The sequence below is a fragment of the Spermophilus citellus genome (assembly GCF_964194105.1).
Source record: "Spermophilus citellus genome assembly, chromosome: 1".
In the NCBI taxonomy this organism is placed as follows: domain Eukaryota; kingdom Metazoa; phylum Chordata; class Mammalia; order Rodentia; family Sciuridae; genus Spermophilus; species Spermophilus citellus.
This window is the reverse complement of record NC_138182.1, coordinates 222870216-222889594: the sequence shown is the minus strand read 5'-3', so window position 1 is coordinate 222889594 and position 19379 is coordinate 222870216. Positions and strand designations below refer to the sequence as shown.

General features: G+C 38.2%; 1 protein-coding gene across 1 annotated transcript in view; it reads left to right on the top strand.

Annotated features, from left to right (window-relative positions):
• Positions 1-19379, top strand: part of CMYA5 (cardiomyopathy associated 5) — a 102708-nt gene that overhangs the window by 77268 nt on the left and 6061 nt on the right. Inside the window, 4 exon segments of the mRNA XM_081307427.1 lie at positions 369-515; positions 2205-2352; positions 17053-17186; positions 18649-18748. Coding sequence (XP_081163553.1) covers positions 369-515; positions 2205-2352; positions 17053-17186; positions 18649-18748 — 529 coding nt within the window.

The following is a 19379-nucleotide window of genomic DNA, read 5'->3' as shown; positions in this document are numbered from 1 at the left end:
ATGCTGGTATTGGTTCTTAGGAATTTTCTTGAGAATGTGTTACTGAGATTTAGGCTAACATAAACTTTATGCAATTTTAATATTTGCTATTGAAATAAGTTACTTTAATTGTGGTATATGAAGCTCAGAATTTTACTAAAATGCTATTATTTTCTGATAAATGTTTGCATTCTAAATGGCCCTATCAAATGCTCTTGCTTTCTTATGTATTCTAAGGAGCTAATTATCACAATGATATCTATAAAGTTATAATAATAATAACGGTTTGCTTATTCTACTAAAAAAATAGACACTGCTTTTTTCAAAAACTATAATGTCTAGTTAACTTTGTAAGACACCTTAGAGTTTCTGATTGTGTTTTATGCTAGAGTTGGTAGAAGAATACAGATTGACAGTGAAAGAAAGCTACTGCATTTTTGAAGATCTGGAACCTGACCGATGCTATAAAGTCTGGGTAATGGCTGTGAACTTCACTGGATGTAGCCTACCCAGTGAAAGAGCAATTTTTAGAACAGGTAAGGGGATACAAAGGTGTGTTAGGAAGCTTCGTAGATTATTGAGATCAACTAGTATTAATGAAGTACCTGTTACATGGGGTGTTTGGCAAAGTGCTGAATGATACAATGGTGAGTAAGATGAGTTTCTGTTTGCAAGAAGCTCAGAGTCAAGTGAGGGGGAGAGAGAAACAGAAGATCATAGGCAGTGGTTTGTAAGAGGCACGATCCAGGTATGTGCAGGTTATTATGTGAGCACTACAGAGAGGTACCCAAGACAACCAGGGGAGGGGCAGGTTAAGGAATGATTCTTAGAGCTGATGCCTGCCTAAAACGCTTTGAAGGATCAGTAGGAAGTCGTGTTAAGGAAGCACATTCCTCTTGAAGAGGAGACATATGACGGGAGACATCAAGGGAGGAAACAGAATGGAATGTGCAGGATATTATTAGAAGTTTGATGTTGTTTCTTTGACTTAAAAATAAGGAAAGACATGAGGCGAGAAAGGCTAATATAACAGAGGCTCTGCTTTTTAAGGCCAGAAGCTTAGGTGTCATTGTATTGATGCTGGGAGACTTTGTTAACTTCATTGCTGTGACTAAATACTTGAGAAAAACAACTTAAAGGAGGAAAGATGTATTTTGGCTCACAGTTTCAGAGCTTACAGTCCTTGGCTTGCTGGCTCCATGTTTCTGGGCCTGTGGTAAGGCAGAACATCATGGTGGGAAAGGTATCACAGAGCAAAGCCACTTGCTTTATAGCAGCTGGGAAGCAGAGGGAGAGGTTGGATATACCTTTCCAGGGCTCACTTTCAGTGACCTGCTTCTTCCAGTGAGGCCCCATCTCCTGAAGTTTTTTTTTAAATATTTATTTTTTAGATTTAGGTGGACACAACATCTTTATTTTATTTTTATGTGGTCCTGAGGATCGAACCAGTGCCTCGCGCATGCCAGGCAAGCGCGCTACTGCTTGAGCCATATCCCCAGTCCCTCTCCTAAAGTTTTTATCACTTCCAAAAACAAACAAAAAAAAACATCAGCTGTGAGCCGGTTAGTGGACTAATCCATTGCTGACATCAAGAGCTCTCATGATCCAATCACTCTTTGAATCTTACTTCTGAACACTGCTTCACTGGGGACCAAACCTTCAACACTTAGACCTTTGAGGGACATTCTAGATTCAAACTGTAATAGAGAATCCAAGATGTTTTCAGTGCTGCCATCCCAGCAGGAATACCATCTCATGATGAAATCTTTCCCCAGGGGGCTGCAGCAGGCCTCCACATCAGACTGTCAATAGGTTGCTCCTACCCATTAGCCTTTTACCCTGCCTTCTTTCCTTTTAAAACAAACCTTTATTGAGAACATGCTGGAAGTAAGATCATGACTAACTTTTGTGTAAAAGGAGAGGGGCAAGCATTTTGATTTTTATTTGATTTTTATTTGATTGTAGAGGAGATGTATTCAGAAACCAGGGTGTGATTTATAGGCAATTAATGTCGAGGCTGTTTGGGATGGGCGAGAACTGGGAAATTTAGAAGGCAGAGGAGGGAGATTTTTCATAACATAAATTTTAATCTCTTTGAGGTTTTCAGACCAGAATAAATTTTCTGATAAAAATTTTAAAATAAAATCATGCCTAACCATTCTTCCCAGGCGACAGGGAAGCAGAGATGGCATTGCTCCGTGAATGATTTCCTTCTCTTTCTGCAGCACCCTCAACCCCTGTGATTCGGGCCGAGGATTGCACTGTATGTTGGAACACGGCTACAATCCGATGGCGGCCTGCCAACCCAGAGGCCACGGAGACCTACACTCTGGAGTACTGCAGACAGCACTCTCCTGAAGGCGAGGGCCTCAGGTAAGGGAGCTTGCCCAGAGCCCCAGGCAGTGGCTCAGGTTCTAAGCTACCCTCTGAATTTAAGCTCACCAAGAGAGAAAAGCATCCTCAAATCCTGCTGAGCTAACTAAGCTGTTGATTTGATTTGCAGCTTCATCACTATTCATCAATGAACTCCAAGTTTGTAATAAAACACATGCTACAATGCAGAATAATAACTCCCTTGTAAGAAAAATGTATGTGAATTTTAATAAGATAGGACGTTCTGTGAGGTATATTTAACTTGAGTCATTAGATAAAATTTATGCATATTTTATGCACTTTTTACTATCTCTATAAGAATAGGTACCACCTAACTGGAGAAACTAATACTGAACTCGTGTGTAATGTAAATCTGAATGCCTCCATGATGTATTGGTATCATAAAGGAGCTAATTACATATAAGTTATCACAGAGACATACCTACCTCTCCAAAGAACATGAAAAATCTACAGATTTTTCTAGTAAAAAAAAAAAGAGTGAAGCTCTCTCACTAAAATGATGAAGCCAAAATTTATCAATAAGGAGCCATGTATCCAGTAGGCATTTGGTAAACATTAGCTCACCTCCAAAGTGGTATTTCCTTAACCTCCAAAGTCCTGGCTTTAGAACAACTTCACAGACCAATATTATTATTAATAATTATATTTTGATAAGAGATATTTTGGTTTTCTTTTTTTACCAAGTTTACTGAGATAAACTATTTTGGTAGGATATAGAAATGAGGGATAGTAGTAAGAAATTAGACAGCTTTTTAATGAAGTATATTCTTTAAGTTCTTGATTAACTTTACAATCAATCATCAGCTATTTATTTAGTTATGGTGTGAGATTTCCTATGACTGGGCCATAATTATAGTGCTTTCAAGTAGAAGACAGGCTTTATAAAATAGTGATCAAAGGATGGATTGGGATTGGGTGGAGTGCATAGGGGAAGGATGTAGGCAGCAGAAGTGAGATCATAGGAAATGTACAGTAGACATCTCGGGTCACGCCCTGACTGCTGGAAGGCAGGCTTCAGGAATCAACAGACAGCTGAGGAATCAACAGACAGCTGAGAGGTGACCTCCGGCCAGGAAAGAACAGTAGGTTGGGGTGTGTGTGGGGGGAATCATTGAATTTTACTGAGCATTTCCTCTGTGTCCATTGCTGGTCTCAGTGCTTTGTGTATGTTGTTTCATTTAATCCTTACAAGCACCCTGGGAGAGACACTTTGAGAGACTACTTAGCTAGCAAGTGGCAATCAGGATCCAAATTTCATTTTGTCAGATTTCAAAGTTCAAGCTGTTAACTTGTTTCACATCACTCAGGGGAGTCCTAGATCTTACCTGCAAAGTCCCCTTGATACTATGAGAATCTTGTTTCAGGAGTGCCTATATCTCAGGGCAGTTTTTTCCCACCATCAGTGAGGAAAGCCCTTTCTCTCTGAAGCAAGATCAGATTGTTAAGGAGTACTGTGAAATGACTCATCTCTGTTATGGCACCCGTCCCCAGTTGGCATTTGCATAAATCATATCAGCACAGTTGGATACTTAAATCAGCAGAAATCTGGAAAACTTGAGACCTAGCAGCCATCTTTCTGAGGGAACTGTGATGTCATCTCATAAACATGGCTCCAGGGAGAAGGAAAAGGGGAGAAGGAAGGAGAAGTGGTGTCCACTCATAATCTTCAATGTGCCAACGATTGTACTTGCTCTCATTTAACCTCTCCATAGTCCTGTGAGGTAAGCAGTGATCTCTGTCTCATCAGAGAATGTTGATGATTTGGCCAAGGTATTAAGTGGAGAGTTTGGAGTTAGGATTCAAAACCAGATCTGTCTTATTCTTTCGTTTAGTTGTAAATTCTTTTCATTATGCAGGTTGAGTTGACACACCTCAACAGCCTGACAAATGGGAGTTACCATACATCTTTAGTTTCACTTATTACACAAAAAACACAGAGATGAAAAGATAATGTACCAAATCTCATTCGATTGAAGTTTTTTCCTTTGCCTGATCATCCTAAGGATCTCAAAACTATTTTAAAAGGGGTGGATCAGGCTGGGGATGTAGCTCAGTGGAAGAGCACTTGCCTAGCATACTGGGCTTAATCTTCAGTACCATGTTGGGGGAAATGGGCAGAAATGTCATCCACCAATTTCATCAAAACCAAAGTAGAACTTATCGAAACATAAAACTTGTTATTGGTTTATTCTATTTGAAAATTCTATTTGAGACTTTGCCAGTGATTTCATTTTTATTTTTCCTGTTGTAAGAGAGCACATGAAGGGTTGGATACGTAGTTTATAGTAGTTTTGAACAATGCAAAGATCTTTTGTCAGCAAGTAGATATTAATCCAGCAAATTTAGAAGTTAAGAGAAAGTTCACATGCAGAGCCCTGTTGATAGTTTGAAGTTGAGCTGGAGATGGAGTTATTTTAAAATATGTGCTCAAAGACTCTTCAGTACTAGGAGGGGCAACAGTATGCCCAACCCATGGTCCAGAGGTGGCTTTCCAGTCTTTGGATCTCTGCTACATCTGACAATAGATAGTTTTTGAAGCAAGCAAAATTTTCTTGGCCACAAATTATTACCCTGTTTGTTTGCCAAGTCTATTGCTGATCCACTACATCAGAACCATTCCTCATCAATACAGGTCTTGAAGTCTTATAACAAGGCCAGCCTCAACAGACAGGAGGCAGCTCAGTGGCTCATCCTTCATCTCAGAGACAGAGACCCAGGACTATAAAACTCATTTGTATCTCCTTGGTTTCCAATCTGAGAGTTCAGGATGAAAGAAAAAAAAATCTGCTTTTTGGAAATAAATGTGTATCTTAGATCTCCTGACCCATCTGGTCCTTACAACCAACTTTAAAATATCCCTCCAGGTTCTGATGTTTCAAAACTATGAAATATGAACTAGTCAGCTAAAATCTATAGAGCTCAGTCTGTAAGATGTTAGCTATGGGGAACCAGTCAGACAGTAGAACTCATAACTCATAAAAAAAGAACTATAAGCTGATCACTTCTAGTTGTCAAATGGAAACAATTCATACTTTCTTTGCATGTATTAGGATCACATTCTTCTTCTTCTTTTTTTTTTCACTCTTGGAAAGAACATCAAGACAAGGGTTGTCTGATCCCACTCATTTATTGTCTCCTTTAAACGATCATTATGCAAAATCATAGCCTCAATGAGTGAGACAGTGTCTGGCATACTGTAGCTACTGAACGAATATGTGTTATTTGAATGGGTAAATATTTCAATTAGTATCAATACATAATACTGACCATAACAAAAGTTAGCTTAGCTTTGAGTATAATTTGAAAAAAATAAATAAATTGTGCCAACAAAGTAGAGATAGGACTAGTCTAATGTGTGGGCTAGAAATCTTTCTTTGGATGCTTACAGAGAAAAACATTTATAATCCTACTTATTCTTTGATCATATAATCTTCATACAATTTCTGGGTTCCATGGAAAATCTCTATACTAAACCGGATCCAAAAATTGATCCAGAGGTCACTGAAGGGAGTAAGGCAGATCAAAGATTACTTCTTTTGGACGTGGCTCAGTTCAGTGGAGCCTAGACCACAAAGTAGGTGAAGATAGGCGTACAGAACAAATAAGTGAATAAATGAATGGGTGAATGGATTTACCAATCTCTTTTTGTCCTTGTACTTTTTGTTCTTCAACTGTTGGAATCTCTAGCCAAGAGAGAGGGAGCAAAAACGAAATGAGTTCCCATCTTTTTTCCACCCCCAATCCCTGAAAATATAGGCAGCCTTAAAAGCTCTTGTTTGGTGTAGGAAGAGCAGTTGAAAGGAAATGAAAAAGGATGAGTAATATTAAATCAGACACACACACACATATATACACACTCACTCACTCACTCACTCAGAGGGAGGGCAGTAATTGTCCTTTAGATTGGGGACTTTAATTTTGGTTGCCAGAACAGAATCATATCCACCTTCAGATCTGCATTCATTCTGCAGGTATGATGGCCTCTAGATATTCCAATTTAAGACCAAAGGTGTTGGTTGAACTCTTACGGTAGGTGTTTGAATGGAATGAGCCTACTGTGTCCTCAAGTTCTGAAATAGTGTCTGAAATAGCTGAGCAGTTGCCTCCCTTCCATAATCCTCCCAAAAAATTTGCATATTTTTGTATGTGGGCATTGAGGCTTGGTCCCAGCAGTTGGCCCCTGTTGGGACTGGAGGTGGGCGAGAGTGACAATCTTCTGCTTGTGTGTGGGGGCCCAGGGAGCTCCTACTCTCCCTCTTCCTGTTTTTCTTTGAATGCTCTCCTCAGGTTGGGTGGGCTCAAAACACTTTCAAAAATTTTCCACCGCTCTGCTGTTTCCTCAGCTGTTCTGTCTCTCCTGTGTGGAGAGAAGTCAGCAGAAGTGTGGGTGGAGGAGGGAAAACTGAGAGAAATATAGTACAGGGATTAGCTGTGTGGGCCGTGCAGAGAGAAGCTGTGCATTGAATGACAAATCTGTGAGACTCAATACTCCACAAAGTAGTTGGGAGTTGAGCTTCCTGCTCCCTGGTGCTGGCCAAGATTATGGGGGCCAGAAGGACCACCCCCCCCCCACCCCGGGTCACCCTGCAGTGTGAGCATCCCTAGAGGATGTGGGCTCTGTGGCTGGGTTTGTGAGATCATCTTCCTCCTGCTTCCAACAGCTTGTGGGGCTATAACCTGCTCCATGTTTGCTTAACAATGACAGAAGGGCCACTGACATGATTGGACCAAAATTCATAGTGTAATTAATTGCTAGCCACAGATCTTTATATGGTATTCTTTTCTTGATCCAAATTGTAATATCCATCCGAAGGCAGTTGTTGAGAAAGTGAGTTGTGTGAAGATGATCCCCTCCCAGCGTTCTTGGCATTTGGCTTTTTCTACATGAAATCTTTTTTTTTTTCCCCAAATGAATCTAATTTGACTGTGATCATTTAAAAAAATCTCATGCACCTCCTGGTTGTAAGTAAAATCTCAATCAATGGAAACTCAACCTGTCCCTTCACTTCTAACTTAGGTTGTGTCAGTTTCCAAAAGTATTCAAGTTGTTCACAGTAGAAGACCCAGACATGACAGAACCACTAAAACAGCCCTGTAAGAACAAGAGGCAGATGATAACGCAGGGGTGAGGAGACTGTATCCAAAAGCACAGATTAAGAACAGTACCTCAATGGAACATAAAATTCAAATCTGAACTTCCTGGCAGCTCAAGTGAAAACTGGAGAGGGGGGAGAGTGCAAGAGGGAGAAGAAAGAAATTACATAACTCATCTCTTTTCTAAAAGGAAACACAACATTTCACTAAGAGAGACAATTATATTTCTTGACATTCAGCTCTAAGATGAATTTTTCATGTAGATCTTTATATAAGGGCTATTGAACAAGATAATAGCGATTGTCTTTAAGAGCAGTTTTACAAAAGATGCAATAACATTCTCTATGTGATTTTTTTTTTTTAAACGAGATCTGAAAGCATTAATGGTAAATAACTGTTCTGTGTGGGCAAGTCTAGTGGGGACCAAAAGTAATTGTCCACATATGTGGCCAGGGAGTGCTAAAGGAGAGCTTAGAGAATCCAGAGGAATGAATGCTATGAGGCTTCTGGGAATCTCTGCCTGAATTATAAATGGTGTCATTCAGGCTTTGGAGGAAAACTATGGAGAAAACAAAACCCCAGGCTCCTTCTATTGGAACCTTTGGCTCATGTTGATTTTATGAGAGATTCTAACTGCAGGGAAGATTAAGTCCCATGGCTGTAAGCATTCAGCCCCTGTTTTTTTTTTTTTTTAATTTTCTTAATACTATTATGAACTAATGTTGACATTTAGTTAACACCCAGTCTCTTAATATTCTTACTTTAACAAAGAAACATAGTTCTGCTCAAAAATTTTTATTGACCAAGTTTTTCTTAAAAAAAGAATAAATATATAAAACTTTTTCTTCTTGATCCTGATTTAATGAAAAATTTTCATCCTAAACAAAACAAAATTTCCACATTTATATTTAGTTAAGATTTTATGAATTGCTTCAAATAATGAAGGCTACTGGGTTAGTTGTTCTTTATTTAACATGGCTTATGTGGTTTTTTTTTAAATATTTATTTTTTAGTTGTAGTTGAACACAATACCTTTATTTTATTTATTTCTATGTGGTGTTGAGGGTCGAACTCAGGGCCTTGCATGTGCTAGGTGGAGTGTCCTACCGCTGAGCCACAACCCCAGGCAACATTGCTTATGTTCTCAAGTAGTTTTCTTGTTTCTCCTTTCTACCCCTTCACACTTCACACTATTGTGTTTCCCAAACCTCACTGATCATAAAAATTGAGTGGAATGATTGGTTAACATTCCGACTCACCAGCCCCTCTTAAGAGAGCCTAGTGTAGACTTCACAGGAGGCCTGGACCCGTTGGGAAGCACTGCTTCTCTAGCAGGCCCCACAGGGCCCACATGCGCTCTGTTCACAGTTCACAGTAAATGGTGTTGACTGACTGGCTGGATGTTGGTGCTGCCAATGTGAATGCCAGTAAGAGCCAACTGTGTTTTTAAAAAACAATTCATGCTTAACCATCTGCTGTGCACTGCAATGACAGCACTATCTGTAGGCTGCTTCCAGGAGTCATGGCACTGGCTTCCTCCATATTGTTTGTACACAGACTGCCTCCTCCCCTGGGAAGAAAGGCATTCAGACCCAGGTGTTAAACATGGCAGCACAGAGAAACAAGCCACTTTACTGTGTATGAACAAATGCGCACATCGAGATTCTGCAAACACATTTAACCAACTCCTAAACGCCTTCCTGACCTGGCAATATAGCTCTTAAAAGTAAATTAATTAATTTGGGGTAAATTTTGGGTAGATGCCTTTGGTACAGATTCAAAAGATAGAGAAGGGAATACAGTGAAAATTAGTTTCCTTTCACCCTATTCTTACCTACTCACTTCTCATCCTAGGAGACCACTACTGTTACCTGATTCATATGTATATACTTTTAGACAGTCTGTGCATATACAAGCATCTATAGTTTTTCAACAAAAGGAAGTATACTGTGTATATTTCAACCACCTTGCTTTTCTTGCTTAAAAATTTTCGCCTTGGGAAGCATCCCATATCAATACATTTGGAACTGCCTCCATTAGAAAAAAAAATTCCATTGCATTCTGTTTTAATGCGATAATTTAATTTATTTGACCAGTTGAGAGACATTTAAGTTGTTCCATTCTCCGGCTATCATAAACAATGCTGTAGTGAGCAACATGGAACACATATAATTCCACACATGTGCAAATATCATTTGTGGGATAGATTTCTCAAAGTAGCATGACTGGTTAAAAGACATTTGAAATTTGGATAGATATCACCAAACTGTGTCCGTTAGAGGTCATAAAGTTGATGCTAGGCTAGCAGTGTGTAAGGGTGCTTGGCTTGTTGTACCTTTGCCTGTATATGGTATGATAAAACTTACAATCTTTGATATATAGAAAATAGAATCTTATTATAGTTAAAGCATGCATTTCTATTGTTGGATGGAACATCTTTTCTTACATTTCAGAGCTGTGTACTTCCTTTTTATGAACTGTTCATTTGATTTACTTTTTTTTTTTCCCTGTTAGATTGGGGCATTTTTTTCTTATTGATTTGTAGAAGCTTTTTTTTCCCCCCTTTGAGGAAGTTAGCTTTCATGTGTGATGTAAGTTGTGAAACTTTGATATTTTTTGCCATGCATTTTTAATATTAATATAGTTGAATTTATCAGTCTTTTTTGAAAATAGCTTTTATTTTTTTGTGTAATATTTTAAAATGCCTTCTCTCTCTCGCACTCTCCTGCACACATAAACACACACTCTGTGTATATACACACACACATATATATTTTTTTCTCCCAGGCTTTGTATAATAGCTGATAATTTTATTTTTAAAACTAGATATTTTATCATTTGGAATTTATTTGAGTAGGAATAGGAAGTAGGATATTCAACTTTATTTATTTTAGTATGACTATCCAGCTCTTCTAACAATAAAACCTATCATTTCTCCTTTTTATTTGAAATGCTTTCATTATTATTAAGTATGTATTCAGGAGATTATGTGTTTGGCTTTATAATCTGTTCCATTGACTCATCTAGTTATTGTCCCACACTGCACTGTTTTGATTATTATAGCTGTACAGTTTAGAATCCCTGGCAGGCGAGGTGGGCTCCTCATGGCTTTTTTTTTAATTTGCTAGTTTTTATTTTATGTGATTCTTTAGAATCAGCCTGTATAGATTCTCTCACCAGTGGGTTCCTAACAATTTGTTATTTTTAGAGATCATGTTATAGATTAATTTAGGGAGAATTAAAACTTTTGTGTTGTATTTTCTTATAGAAGAATCAATATGCCTTTTCCTTTATTCAAGTCTTTTTGTGTATTTTTCCTCAGTAGCATCTGAAAAGTGCTCTTGATATGAATTAGACAAATGTAAGTTTTGTTTATCGCTATTGTCCATAATTTCTTTTGTTTTATTTTCCATCTTGTTATTTTCATATAAAAGATTTTGATTTCCTGTATTAGTTCCGTATCTAGCCACCTTACTGAATTCTCTTATTTATTTATTTTGGTACTGGGAATTGAACGCAGAGCTGCATCACCACTGAGCTGCATCCTCAGCCCTTTTTATTTTTTTTATTTTGAGACAGGTTCTTATTAAGTTTTTTAGGGCATCCTGAGTTTCTGAGGCTGGTCTTGAACTTGTGATCCTCCTGCCTAAACTTCCTAAATTGCTGGGATTATAGGACTTCATTTCTGGCTTAAGTTCTCTTATTATGAAAGAGTTTTTTAAGCTAGTTTTCTTGCGTTTTCTAGGTAAGCAGTCATATCATCTGCAAGTGATAATGAATTTACCTCTTCCCAATTTTTTATTGGTTATTTTTAATTATACATAAAATAGAATCCATTTTGATATAATTATACAAACATGGAATATATCTTATTCTAATTAGGACCCCATTCTTGTGGATATACATGATTATGGGATTCATTGTGGTGTATTAATATATGTACATAGGAAAATTATGTCAGATTCATTCTTGTCTTTTCTTTTTCTATCTTCCCTCTCTTCACTTCATTCCCCTTTGTGTAATCTACTGCATATCTATTCTTTCTCTCCCCCCACTTATTGTGGGTTAGCATCTATAGTTTTTCAACAAATGGAATTATACTGTGAATATTTCAACCACCTTGCTTTTCTTGCTTAAAAATTTGCCTTGGGAAGCATCCCATATCAATACATTTGGAACTGCCTCAATTAAAAAAATTCTATTGTATTCTGTTTTAATGCTATAAATTAATTTATTTGACCAGTTGAGAGGCATTTAAATTGTTCCATTCTCCTGCTATCATAAACAATGCTGCAATGAGCAACATGGAACACATATAATTACACACATGTGCAAATAACATTTGCAGGATAAATTTCTCAAAGTAGGATGACTGGTTAAAAGGCACATACATTTTAAATTTGGATAGATATCACCAAACAGTCTCCCTTAGGGGTCATAGGGTTGATACTGTACTCTCCCTCAAATCAGCAAAAACATTCAACCTTTGGCTTTTGGGACTGGCTTATTTCACTTAGCACGATCGTTTCCAGATCATCCATTTACTGCCAAATGGCATAAAGTCATCTTAATGTCTGAGTAATACTCCATTGTGTGTGTGTGTGTATGTGTGTGTATGTATGTGTGTGTATATATATATATATATATATATATATATATATATATATCACATTTTCTTTATCCATTTGTCTGTTGAAGGATGTCTAGATTGGCTCCAAAACTTTACTATTTTGAATTGTGTTGCTATAAACATTGATGTGGCTGTGTCACTGTAGTATGACAATTTAAAATCGGTTGGATATATACCCAGGAGTAAGAGAGAGGCGTCAAATGGTTGTTCCATTCCTAATTTTTTGAGAAATCTCCATACTGCTTTCCAGAGTGGTTGCACCAATTTGCAGTCCCATCAGCAATGTATGAGTATGTATACCTTTCTCCCCACATCCTCGCCAACATTTATTGTTATTTGTATTCCTCATAATTGCCATTCTGACTGGAGTGTGATGGTAGCTCAGTGTTCTTTTAATTTGCATTTCTCTAATTCCTAGAGATGTTGAACATTTTTTTCATATATTTGTTGACCTTTCATAATTCTTCTTCTGTGAAGTGCCTGTTCAGTTCCTTTCCTCATTTATTGGCTGGAGTATTTGTTTCTTCTGGTGTTAAGTTTTTTGAGTTACTTATATATCCTGGAGATTAATGCTGTATCTGAGATGCAGGTGGTAAAGATTTTCTCACATTCTGTAGGCTCTCTCTTCATGTTTTTGATTTTTTCCTTTGTTGGATTCAGGTGGGATGAATATCAAACTTTTTAGTTTGATGCCATCCCAGTTATTGATTCTTGATTTTACCTCTTGTGCTTTAGGAGTCTTGTTGAGGAAGCTGGTTCCTAATCCATCGTGATGGAGAGTTAGACCTACTTTTTCTTCTAGTAGGGAGGGAATCTCTCGTCTAATGCCTAGGTTCTTGATCCATTTGAGTTGAGTTTTTTACAGGGTGAGATATAGGGGTTAAATTCCACCCTATATATGAATTTCCAGTTTTCCCAGCATCATTTCTTGAAGAGGTTATCTTTTCTCCAATGTATGTTTTTGGTGCCTTTGTCTAGTATGAGGCAACTGTATTAATGTGGGTTTGTCTTTGTGTCTTCTATTCTGTTATTTTGGTCTTCTTGTTTTGGTGCTACTACCATGCCTTCTTTGTTACTATAGCTCTGTAGTATAATTTAAGGTCTGGTATTGTAATGCTTCCTGTTTTACCTTTCTTGCTAAGGATTGCTTTGGCTATTCTAGTTTTTTTATTCTTTCAAATGAATTTTGGGACTGCATTTTCTATTTCTATGAAGAACATCATTGGAATTTTAATGGGAATTGTATTGAATCTGTACAGCACTTTTGGTAGTATGGCTATTTTGACAATATTAATTCTGTCTATCCAAGAACATGGGAGGTCTTTCCATCTTCTAAGGTCTCCCTCAATTTCTTTCTTTGGTGTTCTGTAGTTTTCATTCTAGAGTTCTTCACCTTAGATTGTTAGATTAATCCTCAAGTTTTTTTTTTTTTTTTGAGGCTGTTGTGAATAGGATGATTTCCCTAATTTCTCTTCCAGCTGATTTGTCTTTGGAGTATAGGAACCCAATTTTTATTTTAAAAAAATATTTATTTTGGTTGTAGATGGACACTATACCTTTATTTTATTTATTTATTTTTGTGGTACCGAGGATCAAACCCAGTGCCTCACACATGTGAGATGAGCACTCTACCACAACCCCAGCCCCCCCCCCCGTTTTTCTTTTAATTTCATGTCTCTGACTTAATGCGTTCAGTAATTCCCCCCACCATATGCATTATGTCCCTAATGATTTCTTATTTTCTGAAGCTCCTTTTTAGTTCTCACTTTATATGATCCTTGCCCTATTATCCATGGTCAGTGGTGGTAAATTTCCCAATTATTCCTAGCAAAACCTAAAGAGTGAAAGGACTCGAGCTATGAAGACCTTCTTTCTTTCTTTCTTCTTCTTTTTAGTTATAACATAACATTAGGATTCACTTTGACATGATTATAAAATCAAGGAATATAATTTGCTCTAATTCCATCCCCAGTACTTCCCCTTTGCCTCCCCTCATCCCTATCCCTGTTCCCTTACCTCTACTTTACTGATATTTGAAAGCCCTTTCTTACACTAAGCATCTGTCAACCTTCTAGTGGCTTCCACTGTTTGCCCTCTGAAACAATAGACAAGGAGACCAGTGTCTCACCCACATGACAGTCCTCTGGGTTTCTGAGGAGACAGCAGGTCTCCTGTGAGTCCTGTTTTCCTGCTTTACAGTGTTGGAGCTTAACAAAGGTCCTTTGTCCCATTTGGGGACCTACAAACTTACACTTTGGGTATCCTGTGAACTTGAATTGTAATGCAAACTAGATATAAAGTTCATTATGAGCCATGTGGATTGAGTTGCAATTATGAGTTTTTTGTTTTTGAAATAAGAAAGTCATACTCTATGGAAGGGCACCATTCTTCAGATTACACATTCCAAAATGTGTTTTCATTTGACTAAAAGCAGGGACAGCTGACATGAAAACTTGGATGACATCTGAGTGGATTTAGATGGGATGAATAGACATAGCAATGAGCCGTCGTATCCGATCTTTTTCACTTTGTTCTCGGGTCTTGAGCATGACATGGCAACTTGTGAACAATTAAACATCACCATACTTCATAGTACTTTTGTTTTTGTGCCTGGTGCTTTTATTTTACGGATTCAGTGAGTGCCTTATTCATGTTTGTTGAACCTACACGACCTGTTTCAAACACTGAAAACACAACGTCATCCCATATTTTACTTCAGTGTCATGTAAACCTTTCTTTTTTACCTGAGTAATGAGACACAGCATGTGGTCAATGATGAATATGGAATTTCCTCCTTGGCAGACTTTATATAACTGGAAAGCAAATACTTCCCTGAAAAGCAGCATACTTGGTATTTAACAGCTGCATTGTCACAAAATGAAGCCAGTGTATTCTGTGTGGTATCTAGAGCTAAAATTTCCTTATCTGTTCTTGCCACTTCCCCTTCAGGCATCAGGGTGACAGGCAGAGATAGGGCCTGGAAACATTACAAGTGATCCGTAAATATTTATTTAATGAGTCAATGAAGTCTGAAATTCAGTTCAGGCTGAGTATGCTTATTGAGACAATAACTTTATTACTAGTTATAATTAATGTTCATTTAAAACATATTTTAATCATCAATTTAAATAAGATAAGCAGTACATGTACCCTAAATAATATTGTAGATATTAGTCAGGAATTACATTCCCAGTCATAGAACATGGTTTTCCATTAACTAACTGCAGATAGTTAGTTGTCAGTGGTCACGGGGATCATGCTCATCCATCCATCCTCAGTGCATCTAAAGATGATTCTCTATGGAGGGCCTGGTCAGGTGACAGGGTCAGAAATAGCAACCAGTATAATTTGAAGAGTTTGTATAGACATTTTCCAGACACAGGCACCAAAAAGCAGATACACAGATAGATCCAGCCTGCTCTCCTCCCCTTCCTTGTTAGGACTAAACTGTGGATTTTGTACTTTTAGACATGGGGCAGGGGCAGGAATGTTATTCCATACAGATTGTTTGCTTTTAAGAAGTTTTTGATTAGTTTTCTGAGTCAATGATATGTTTTTCTGATTCTCCATGTTACTCTCTAAGGTGGGTTTTGAGACATGAAGAAATAAACAAACAAACAAACAAAACCCCCTCCAACCCTCCTGGAGATGAATGTGAAAGCAATCGTGCTATTATTTTCATTGACTACCATCCAGTGCACATCTCCTAGGATCAGGGCTCTGGCTCTCTAGCAGCCAGGCTAGGAATTCTTCCATTAGCAAGAAGCCTAACTTTAGGCTTTTCTAAACGGAGGCTTAAAGAAAGAGGCCTGTGTGCTTTTTTTGTATCTATGCTCTAGGCCATGTTATCAAGTAGATTAAAGAGAATGGAAAAGAAGCTCAAAACTATTCCAGCTCATTGGCAGCTCCAGAGAGTGCCTTCTTCAAATTCAGCAGTACTACTTATATTTAAGTGGTATACTTGCCTACTTCACTGCCAACTAGATACCACTACCAGCAATTTTCTTTCAATTTAAACGAATGATGTAGGAATAATTTTAAGAGGAAGACATTTTTGGGAAAACTTTGAGGGGCCTCCCCCACCCTCTGCCCAGAATTGTTGGCTTTAAAAGATTTTGTCGGGCTGGAGATGCGTCTGAGTGGTAGAGTGCTTGCCTAGCATGTGTAAGGCCCAGAGTTTGATCCCTAGCACCTCAAAAAGTAAATAAATAAAATATATATTTTTTTCTTAAAGATTTGCAGTTTCTATTAACTTTGATGACTTTGGCATGATGACAATACACAAGATCATCATTACTTACACTAAGCTTCCACATTTGGGATAGGTTAATGAGATAATTAGGCTCCTTCATATTATAAATTGGTTTAACATCATCTTAATCCCAAAGTGTCCTCTCAGCCAAAAATTAATAAAGAAAATAAATATATTCCTAGAGATTTGTTAACCACAAAATTATGTCTTTCTTCAGATTTTTTTTAAAGAGAGAGTGAGAGAGGAGAGAGAGAGAGAGAGAGAGAGAGAGAGAGAGAGAGAGAGAGAGAGAGAGAGAATTTTTAATATTTATTTTTTAGTTCTCGGCAGACACAACATCTTTGTTGGTATGTGGTGCTGAGGATCGAACCCGGGTCGCACGCATGCCAGGCGAGCGCGCTACCGCTTGAGCCACATCCCCAGCCCAAGATTTTTTTTTTTTTTTTTTTAAAGCTGTCTGGTTCTGTTCCAAAGAGCATTCTGGAAGACACATACTTGTCAAAAGCTGACAAAAATAGAAGTAATTTGATAAAATAATCTTAGTGGACAATGGCCATTTTATAGAATCTGTCTTGATAACAATGGTCACATCTATGGTAATAAAAAGAAGAAAATAAGTTATTTGTTATTAATAAAAAATGTTGTTTTATTGCAGAAATGAAATGAGTCATTAAATTTAAAATTATTTTCCCTCTGTATTTAGATCGTTCTCTGGAATTAAAGGACTGCAGTTAAAGGTTAACCTCCAACCCAATGACAATTATTTTTTCTATGTGAGAGCCATCAATGCATTTGGGACAAGTGAACAGAGTGAAGCTGCTCTTGTCTCCACCAGAGGTACTTTTTCCTTTATACATAGTAAGCCATATCTATATTTTCTTTTCTTCCTTTCTACTACGCAGAGAAGAGATCCTTGAGGGAAACTTCATAAAGGTACCAACCTACTGTCAGTGCTAGGTTTCTGTCCCAAGGTCCCAAGGTCAGGGGTCTAGATGTTTCTTTTATTTTCTGGTTCAGAGGTTTTCAAAGTTGGCTGCTATTAGCCATCAGTCAGGGTGCTTAAAAAATATTGGTGCCCTGGCCCCACTCCCAGAGAAATTGATTTAATTGATCTGGGGATAGGCTTGAATATTTGTGGTTTTAGAAATCTCTCTAGATGATTTGTGTCTCACAATGTATGTAATTTGTAGATGTGTGTGTGTGTGTGTGTGTGTGTGTGTGTGAGAGAGAGAGAGAGAGAGAGAGAGAGAGAGAGAGAGAGAAACTCTGTGAAGAAGTTTCCAGTACTTTTTTTTCTTTTTTCTTTTTTGTACCAGGAACTGAACCCAGGTGCAGTTAACCATTAAGCCATATTCCCCAGCTCTTTTTATTTTATATTTTGAGACAGGGTCTTGTTAAGTTGCTTAGGGCCTCACTAAATTGCACAGGCTAACTTAGAACTTATGATCTTCCTGCCTCAGCCTCCCGAGTTGCTGGGATTACAGGCCTGGCAAGTTTCCAGTCTTGTTCTGCTTATTCTCATTTGTGTTAATTAATGTTTGTTGAATGAGTAACTCAAGTCATAAAATTGTTCAATGACATTTTGGGAAAAATACCCCGAAGATGCCAACAATAAAATGTTTAGTCATTCTCAGTTATTGTGAAAAGGAAGTGAAGAATGGAAAAGTGATCATTTTATTACCTTATTCTAGATTTAGAGATGGCACAGGATTGAGGGGGGCACATTAAGTCATTTGCTTAACCAGCAAAATCTTGTGCATGGTGAGTGCTTGTTTTCTAGGGAGGGCCAGCTCGGAGTTCAGGAAGAGAAGATGTGAGGGTTTTACCCAGGAATGTTGTCTCTGTAGCTACAATATGGTGCCTGTACCATCCCTCATTAGGACCTTTCTTATAGGTTATACCAGTGCACCACTAATTTTAATATGCACCCAAATCTTCTGAAGAGCTTGGTAAAGTACAAATTCTGATTCAGGAGGTCTGAGAGGGGGCCAGCAATTCTGAATTTTTAACTAGTTTCCAGGAATGTGGATGCTGCTGGTCCAAGGAGCACACTTTGTGTAGCAGAGTGAGCTCTGGCACAGGATACACAGAGGAGGATGTCCCTGCAGCACCAGCCAGAGGTAACCAGCCAGGCATCCACTAATGCCTTCTCATAAATGACATTTCAGCTGTGTATCTGAAAACACCGAGCAAGGGATTTTGACATTAGGGGAAAGGAAGGCTAGGTATGAAATGTGGAGCTTGGGGTAGCCCTTGCCATTGTGGTAATATTGTCATTCTGTTTTCTTAATTGCCACAGGAACCAGATTTCTCTTGTTGAGAGAAACAGCTCATCCTGCCCTGCAGATTTCCTCCAATGGGACAGTGATCAGCTTCACTGAGAGGAGACGGCTAAGAGAGTAAGTAGAGGAAGAAAGTACAAGTGGCTGACACTCAGCAGTGGTGTTGGAGTGAGTTGCCTTGGCGTGGCCTCACCTGAGTGCATCCTTGGTTTAATGAACATGCCTGGATGCAGTTTGAATATTAATGTTGCACACCCTTCTAGCTGTCAGGGTTTATCAGGAAGGGGAACATGGCAGTGAGCGTTCATAACGTGGAGCAAGTCTCAATATTGTTATTTGGAATATAAACAGAGACGGTTTGGGTTAAAACATTGGCTGTTTTAGGGTATTATCTCTGTTTCAATGAAAACTAGAGTCCAGTTAATAATTCTATCATTTTCAATAGCAAACTATATTTTATATCAACCACTTGAAAAAGAAGAGACACTTTCTTGAGTTCCTAGTTCTGGCCACAGAATCTTGCCCCTATAGTGGCTCCCACAAATAGAAGCATCAAAGAAAACAAGAACCAAAAACAGGGTAGGGTGAGATGACTGGCCTGCAATTTTTCTGCAACCTCTCATGATTATTTTGAGGGTCAGGATGGCCAAATGGGAGAAAGTAAGTGAACATCTTTCGAAACAAGCTGCTAAGGGCTGATGTGCCCAGCTGTTGGCTGCCATCGAGAGCTCACAATAAAGTCCCCAGA